An 8,929-nucleotide genomic window follows, 5' to 3' on the forward strand; every position below is an offset into this window, starting at 1 on the left:
TTTAATCATGTAATGCTTTACATGGATTAGTGTTATTATAAATTTTGATTGTTTGATATATCAATGATTGATCAAACAAATTTGTAGAGACAAATCTAAACAAACCAATACATGATTTGGATTCGAGTTGAGAAGGTAAGTTAAACACATGCGTCTCAATATACCTACTGTTGATGTTGTTAGTGATTGGGTTAAAGATTAAGGCTAGTTTAACTAATGTCATCAAGAATGTATCGCCCTCCATAATTTTTTCCATCATTGTGGTGAGTAATCTTCCATCCTAAGCTTGTTTAGATTTGTATCCACAAATTTTAATTTAACATATATGCCTCTCCAAATATTAAAATACTTCCTATATAATCTTAGTGTAAGGATCATTTTTACATAACCACCATGTTAAAGATTTGTAATAATAGGAAAGAAATTTTACACAATATGAATATCACTAACTAACAATCAAAACTAATGCTACTATATATACATATATATATATATATATACATATATATATATATATATACGTATTATATTTGTGTGAGTATACATATATGACTGCGATGTGAAAGTGCACATATGAAGTGTAAAAGTTTATAAATTTGTTATGTATATTATATGTGCATATAAGTATTTTAAAAAAATTTTAACGTAAAATTTTTCCTTCTTTTTTGCATATGCTATGTTGTAGACTTATGCTTACTAAAGAAGTCATATATGAGGTATTTATTATTAATTATCTTATGATGATGAATTTAAAATATGATATATATGACATGATGTATACTGAGTGACTACTCACTATAGATATTATTTTATAGATAAGGATACTAGCACCCCACTCAAGTGATTGAATTGAAAAGTAAACACATACAAGCTGATGTCATAGGGACAATGTCCTATAGATATTTTGTTTGTATAAATTTTGAATATATATATATATCAAAATAAATTATAAATTTGATGTACATACATAATAATATTATAAATATTAAGATCCCATACCCTTTTTTTTGTCAATATTCATCTAAAAATAATTTATATTAATCACCTCTAATTACGAGTAACATTAAAGACTTTGAATAAAAAGAACTGAATATGAAAAACAGAAAAGAACCTTTGTATTCTCATCATCATAAAAGCTTTTAAAAGGATTGTATGTACCAATTTAAGTATCAACCAATAATAGATTATATGCAATTTATGTCAGGTTTTAGTATCTATAGAAGTAATCATGTGGAGGACTCTTAATATATATAATATTATTCTTTACCCATACAACACTAACGATGTAAGTCCATTTAAATACATCATATATATTTTACATTTAGTTTACTTATATTTGAATTGCATCATAGAAGAAAAAACATATTGATATAAAATATTGAAACCTATATTTTAGTGGAGGCGATGAGCAGAGATAATTGATATCATGCTCGAGCCCAGTTGTCTCACGGATCAGAAAAAAAATTTGATTTTCAGATACCACAATTATATTTTAATTCTAGAGTGATAGGATATCATAATCTATATATATATATATATATATATATAAATATATAATTTTATAAGCCAATAAAATTGAACTTTCAATTGTCATACTCCAATTTTTTTGTTTTTGTTATAATAAAATTTATTGTTATTGGTATGTACAAAAGTCTTATATCTAATTTAGCAAAATAAGTCTGTTTATAGTTTCTCATTTTGATTGTTTAATGTGGATATTGATTCGGAGTTAATGGAGAATTTAATTCATATTTATCTTAGAGTGATATTGTGTGAAATAAAAGAACTCTAAATTGAAACCTTGTAATATTATGTATAGGGTATATTCGATAAAATTCCTCAAATATTTTAGTTTGGATTCAAAGGATTTGATTAATTAATAAATTTATTGTGAGCAAGATGTTGAAGATCTAACTTGTCGCATTTGAAATTGTGGTTAAATCATTGGGATGATTATGTGCTCCCTTTCACTATCTATAGGTACGATCATATAATATTGAATCTAGAAAATACGAGATAGCGATTGACTTAATTAACTTTGTAAGACTAATTAGATTAGTTGATAGTAGGATATCGATTGTCATATTATTCAAATGATGATGAGATCACACATTGCTAAGGTTTTGATAGTTTTGGTTACTTGCTCATTCTATAACATTTAAAAAGCATAGGAAAAATTAGGTTAAAGATATATATACCTGCATGATGTGGATATTGGTGTTTAATGGGTTTTTATGTTCTTACAATTGTTCCAATATTTCCTTTCCTAGGATGTTGCATCCAAAGTTTCAGCTAGTCTTTTGAAATTTTCCAAGGAAAGCTTCTGATTATACATTTAATTGTATCTACTCAATCCATAAAATTAAGGATAGTGACACACTAAATACAATAAGGTTCTTTTGCTGTTAGATTGGCCCCTTTTGAATTAGTTTAAGTGGTTAATTAATAGAGATACTCTCTGTGTAGTTGATTCCATCATCGTCGTCGTCGTCATCATTATTATATCTAATCATTCACCATCGAATTTATTTATTTATTTTATTCATAAGCCTAAAGCCCAACTTATCATAAATATAAATTATATCTAATAAAAATATTTCCTGAAAGGATAATCGACTGAATCATTTGTTTAAAATATTTAAATTGAAATTGATGATAGTTGACACTTTTTCCTCACTTTTTAATGTATAATTAAGTCATAATATTACACTTATTTTTGCCGACAAGCACTTAGCACTGTATCTCTACATGCTCATAAACAAGTGAAGTGAGTGGCTTGTAGAGAGAGTTTCAAGAAAAAGAGAAGCTTCAAAGAATGCTACTCCCTATGTATGTACACCTTAAAGGCACCTAAAGATTAACAATGAGGAAAGCACCTAAAGATTAAACAATGAGTTTGAATCGTTTGTTTAAAATGTTTAAATCGAAATTGATGATAGTTGACTCATATAATCTTTATAATTCAGATTCAAGTTTTTTTTTCTCACTTTTTAATATATAATTAAGTCATAATATTACACTTATTTTTGCCGACAAGCACTTAGCACTACATCTCTACATGCTCATAAACAAGTGAAAGTGAGTGGCTTGTAGAGTTACAAGAAAAAGAGAAGCTTCAAAGAATGCTACTCCCTATGTATACCTTAAAGGCACCTAAAGAAAAAGAGAAGCTTCAAAGAATGCTACTCCCTATCTATGTATACCATATAGGCATCCATAAGAGAAGAAAAAAAAGAGTACATGTCCTTCTCAACATGCTCACATGATGATGCCCATATGCACTTAACATTATTAATCCATACAATATGTTTGGCTGTATGAATAAGTACTTCCTTCGGTCTTCTGACTGAAATATCTCTCAGAGGTAATCTTGTGTTAGCTTTATAGAATAAGAGAGTTTAGGTTTACAGACATTCCAAACATGACACTGTTTATTTTGTTTAGCTATAATTCTTTGCTTAAGTGAGTCACCTCATATGGACAAAGGTACAAAGGACAAGTTGATGAACCTCCATTGTCAGCCACAACATGTTGACATTATGTCTCGGGATGCTTTGTTAACATTGTATAGCTTGGATTTAATTCTTTTCTATTTACATATGATTTGATGACAATAATGATATTATTATTCTCTCAATGGTAAAGAATCTTTTCTACAACTATATTAATAAACATTTACAAATCAAAGTTTTGTCGGACTAAATTAAATCATAAAGAAGATGCAATAGAGACTAAATTAAAAGAAGTGGATCTGATCTACTACGTAGTCGGTGTTGTCGTATTAACATAGATCATAGAGTGATCAGCATGCATGAGAGATTACGATTCATGAAGATACGAGCCTTCTTTTCTTGCACTTCAGATTGTTTGTATTAATCTCAAAAATTTTGTGGTATTAAACCTAATAAAGTAGAAGCATGAATGTAATCTACTACTTACTTGTCGTCCTTTGCATGCTTCATCTAATCTTTGTGAGATTATCCAACTCAAATTAATGCGATGATGTGCCTAACCCACTTCGTATCACAAGGCTATTATAAGCAGCTCCAATCCTTCACCTCTCCTAGTGCTGCACACCTGTCTTGTGCCTGCTTCGGCCTCTGTTCTTGACCTGAGCATGCTCATAAAGATTGCTGCAGTGGAAGGAAGAAGATATGGTTTACATATTCATCGGTTGAGCTCCCAAATTCAAAAGCCACACTCGATCCGAGATCTAGTTTATGGGGGTCGGGGGGCCGCGGGGGGCGGTGTTCGTCCTTAGTGCCTCCTACATGGAGCTTCAATGGCGGCTTAGAGTTGACGAGGTTTCGCCATTGGCTCGGGGAGGAGAGCACCAATCATGGCGTCACAACGAGGAAGAGGTGTGACGGTCGGTGCATGAAAATGCTTTGAGACTCGTGGAGAGGTAGAATCTCTCTCTCTCTCTCTCTCTCTCTCTCTCTCTCTCTCGGTGCATGAAAATGCTTTGAGACTCGTGGAGAGGTAGAATCTCTCTCTCTCTCTCTCTCTCTCTCTCTCTCTCTCTCGGTGCATGAAAATGCTTTGAGACTCGTGGAGAGGTAGAATCTCTCTCTCTCTCTCTCTCTGTGTGTGTTCATGTGATGATGATGCATGACGTTTCCATAACGCCGAGGAAGAACTCCATGCGTTCACGTAAACCACACATCACAAGTGTGGCTACGGCCAAATGTTGTGTGTGTGTGTGTATATGACAAATAAGCTACAAATTTGCTGATCCAAGAGGAATATCTATCTCAATGTATTAATTTCATATGCACTAATAAGAAAATTTATTATGATGTTAAGATTATACTTTTGGGGTTAAATCTATCTACATTTGTGTAACAAAAATCATGATTCGTTTGTTTTGGATGGATGTTTACTTCCTTTCTATATCTATATCTATGTCCAAGTTTTCATATCCAAGAAATATGATCAATATCTTGACTATTTGTTGATACTTCTAATATTAGTTTATATATATATATATATATATATATATATATATATATATATATATGAAACTTGTGTGATGAAGTAATATTAGAAGTAATATTAAACCTAATTTTAGAAGGTTAAATTGATGAAGCTCTTCTTTTTCTTATGGAAAATCTTCAAATTTTTTGTGCAAGAAGAAAGAGTTTATGCTGTTTCTAGGTAGCATTTGATTCAACCAGTATGAAGGACAGGTAAGCTGATCAGGCCACTAATCATGTCCAAGATTTGTGCCAACAATATGGATCTCACAATTAATTATCACACTAATCATGTCCATGGCTGCCTTTACAAGCTATATATAAACAGAGCCAGGTGATGCTGCTGAGCTGCATCCAAGCTTCCTCTGTTCTCTAACTTGAAGAGCAGGAGAAGTGAAGTGACTCCTCCTCTTGCCTTAAAGATGCTGGTCATCACCATTGTGAACCCTTTTGCTACAGCAGCTGGCCTCTTAGGTGCTGCCTCTTACTCTTCCTCATCCTTCAGCTGCTGCTGCTCTGGCTACTGCCACCAAAAAATCTTTTGTTTCATTTGCCAGAATGCATTCTATGATTTGCAAGCTTAAAGTGCCAACTTTTTAATCTCACTTTATGATGTCAGTAACCTCTTCTTATATATTTGAGAGCAGAAAAGTAATATTATGCAGTCTCTAGACTTTATCTTCATGCAAATGCAATGTAAAGTTATCAAAATGTTTTATATCATCCTCAAGATTTCTTTGATGTGATTGACATGCTGATCAACATGAGATAAGGAATGACCTTTTTCTTTTGTTTCTGTTCTCCTTCCACAGGTAACATCATATCATTTCTGGTGGTTTTGGCCCCTGTGTAAGCTGCTCTCAACATTTATGTTCTTGATTCATAGATAGTTTCTGCAAACACATTTGAAGTTTCAGAGCTGCACACTCCAAATCAAACTCAATCATCAACCCCTCCACTGCTCACTTATACTACTTTTTAATATTTCTTTTCTAGGAACAATGCATTAATCCTTTCTTTCTGGCTTTGTTGATGTTGGTGAAGGCCAACATTTTACAGGATCTACAGGAAGAAATCAACAGAGTCATTTGATTCAGTGCCATATGTGGTGGCCTTGTTCAGTGCCATGCTGTGGGTTTTCTATGGGCTCCTCACTCTAGATGTGCTACTGCTCACCATCAACACTGGAGCTTGCATAATTGAAATGATCTATCTCACAATATACCTAATCTATGCTTCCAAGAAACCCAGGGTAATCTTTTTCTGTCTCACATATAAGGCTGGCCACATGACACACAGCTATGTATCTTCACAGGCAGTCTTTCTATGCTCCTCACACAATAATTGATCTAAAGTAGATGCAGATTCTGTCTGCAACTGGACCCAAAATATATGCTTCTAAATAACAAAAAGAAAAAATTTCAAGTTATCCAAATATAAATAGGAAAAAAAATGGAAGTAGGAAAGATTACTATCTCCACTCTCTTAATATCACAAACGCCAATTTTAATTGGTTAATCATTCTCCTTAATTGACTACATAACATCACTATGGCTAATGCAGTAAATTGCTTCAATTTTTCTTTGTATAGTTACCTTCCAATAAACAGGAATTGAATTCTTTCTGAATCAGTTCTTTAGAAGTAAAGCAAACATGTTTGATCACTGAACAAAAACATCTTATTTTCCTTCTTCTATACAGGCTTTCACACTGAAGTTAATATCCTTGGTCAATGTGGGGATCTATGGATCTCTAGTCCTCTTCACCACCCTATTTGTCAAGGGAAAAAGGCGAATCGATGTTACTGGATGGATATGTGCCTCCTTTGCAGTCAGCGTATTCGCGGCTCCTCTGAGCATTATAGTAAGCTGAGATTCAACTAAATGCAGCAAAATTATAAGTGATTTTTCTAAAAAAGACCACAGAAATGAATAGAACAGAAAAAATTTGATCCAAAACATCGATAATATCAGCTTAAAACTTATAATTATGACTTTATACAGAATATAAAGTGCTGGAAAATTATGCCCATATATACATTATATATATGACAAAGTAGGTGATTTGTGCTAGCTTCCTTCCGGGTTTCTAGCTGAACATGATACAAGTTTAATTTGCTTTCTGAGGTTAGATTAGTTCTTCAAACTTTCTATATATTTTAGATCGATGAGTGCTACTTCTTCAAACTTATAGAAGTAGCATGCAAAGCCCAGCATCGCTCATGAGCAGGCTAATGCAGCATGTCAAACAACGGTATGTGAAGACTCATTGACATGGTATTTGATGTCCTGCAGAGGCTGGTGATAAGAACTAAAAGCGTGGAGTACATGCCATTCTCACTCTCCTTCTTCCTCACGCTATCTGCAGTTGCATGGTTCAGCTACGGAATTCTTCTGGGCGATCTATTCGTAGCAGTGAGTTCCTACCTCTTACTCAATCACTGGTCGAATCAGCTCACCGTTTAATATCCTCAACCTTGTTTCAGCTTCCAAACGTTGTGGGCTTCATGTTTGGCATCGCCCAAATCATCATCTACTTCGTGTACGTCAACTCTAAGAAGGCCGAAACAAAGCCAAAACTCAACGCAGAGGCCATGCCTGCAGCAGCAACACTGGACTCTGTCGTTGAACTCCCGGAGAAGAAGGGCGTTCCACAGCCGGTGGTCTGCGAGTTCGCATCGGTGATTGAAGTGTAGCGTTACGGGAGATTATGTAGTTTATTTCCATTGGCAGACGCATTTCATATATTTGTGTCTCTTTGTCTACTGGGTAGAATAAAAGATCTATCTACGTGGTATTGTCGTAGCTTTGAATTCCTCAATGAACCTTCGTATGTGCTGGTTATCAAATGGAAGCTTAGAGGCAGTTCGTTGTCTTGTAATGCATCTCGAGGCACACGTGATCCACGTAGATCTTGTGCATCATGCAAAGCCTGGCCCACGTGGGGTGCGATCGTCATAGCGGATTCGGGTTCGTCAAACTGACTTAAACGAAATGCGGGACCCATCCGTAGAAGCCTCTATCACGCGTGATGGTGACGCGGGTAAGGCACAAAAGGGTATGGGTAAGAGATTTCTTTTCTTTTGTTAGCACGCTTATGGTGGAAATTTCGCATCTTCGAAAGATTAGAAAAAGGATTCTTTTTACGCGTACTCGGGTTCGGATGCACCCACTCCTCATCTCTCAAGCCTTTTAACGCGCACCTTTTTCTTTTTCTATTATGTAAAGCCTCCTTTTGGAGCTAATCGCAGCCGTCGATTTACGGGGACCATCCTATCGTGATCCGAGCCCGCACCAGAGAATCCGCCGGGGTACCAACGTGTTCGTCTCCCATTGGCTGCCCCACACCGTCACGCGTCCCGCGTCCGTACCTGCCACTGCGGTGCCATTCGAACATCTCAAGCGACGAAAATACCCCCAACAGTTCCCCAAACGACTGGCCTGCCACTCCACCACCTCCTGGCCCAAATTACCAGAACGCCACTGACGAGCTCGCACCCGCCGACACACCTCCCCGTCGCGTGGCACCTCCGATCCGCTGTTTCGCTTCAATCAGGACAGATCAGTGAAAAGAGATTCCACAATGGACGCGTGTCCTTCCAACAAGACGATTCTCTACGGGCACGCATCGGTGCCGGTCGGTAGTGGGTCCCCAAAATGCCTTTTGCTACCCGTTCTCCACGTACTCTTGTATAATAACTGGGCTTGTGAAGGTGGGGCCCACATGTATGGGCTATCTTATATAGCGGGTAACTGAGCGGGGACGCCGTGTACGAGCATGGAAAGCGTTGCTATTCCTTTGAGTGATGATTTCGTAATTCCAGGATGATGGATAGTGGCAGAATCGGGAATCAGGGTTTTAAGTTATTTATTAAGGGGACAATTAATAAATACGACGACCTTTTTCTTGGGCATGTATATAAACCGAAACGCACCCAGAAAAAGACCGGGGAG

General features: G+C 35.7%; 1 protein-coding gene across 1 annotated transcript; it reads left to right on the top strand.

Annotated features, from left to right (window-relative positions):
* The first annotated feature begins 5,321 nt into the window (after positions 1 to 5,321).
* Positions 5,322 to 7,776, top strand: LOC135632710 (bidirectional sugar transporter SWEET14-like). The gene is made up of 6 exons (XM_065141415.1): positions 5,322 to 5,450; positions 5,789 to 5,825; positions 6,021 to 6,228; positions 6,678 to 6,839; positions 7,271 to 7,390; positions 7,462 to 7,776. The coding sequence occupies exons 1-6, from the start codon at positions 5,399 to 5,401 to the stop codon at positions 7,669 to 7,671; spliced, it is 789 nt and encodes a 262-aa protein (XP_064997487.1). The 5' UTR covers positions 5,322 to 5,398; the 3' UTR covers positions 7,672 to 7,776.
* The last annotated feature ends 1,153 nt before the right edge of the window (positions 7,777 to 8,929 follow it).

Source organism: Musa acuminata, chromosome BXJ3-3 (genome assembly GCF_036884655.1).
Source record: "Musa acuminata AAA Group cultivar baxijiao chromosome BXJ3-3, Cavendish_Baxijiao_AAA, whole genome shotgun sequence".
Classification (NCBI taxonomy): Eukaryota; Viridiplantae; Streptophyta; class Magnoliopsida; order Zingiberales; family Musaceae; genus Musa; species Musa acuminata.

Excerpts from the sequence above, each read along its gene's own strand:
- LOC135632710 (XM_065141415.1), top strand. The coding sequence starts at position 5,399 with ATGCTGGTCATCACCATTGTGAACCCTTTTGCTACAGCAGCTGGCCTC. Across the intron at positions 5,451-5,788 it reads TACAGCAGCTGGCCTCTTAG|GTAACATCATATCATTTCTG; the intron begins GTGCTGCCTCTT and ends CTCCTTCCACAG. Across the intron at positions 6,229-6,677 it reads ATGCTTCCAAGAAACCCAGG|GCTTTCACACTGAAGTTAAT; the intron begins GTAATCTTTTTC and ends TCTTCTATACAG.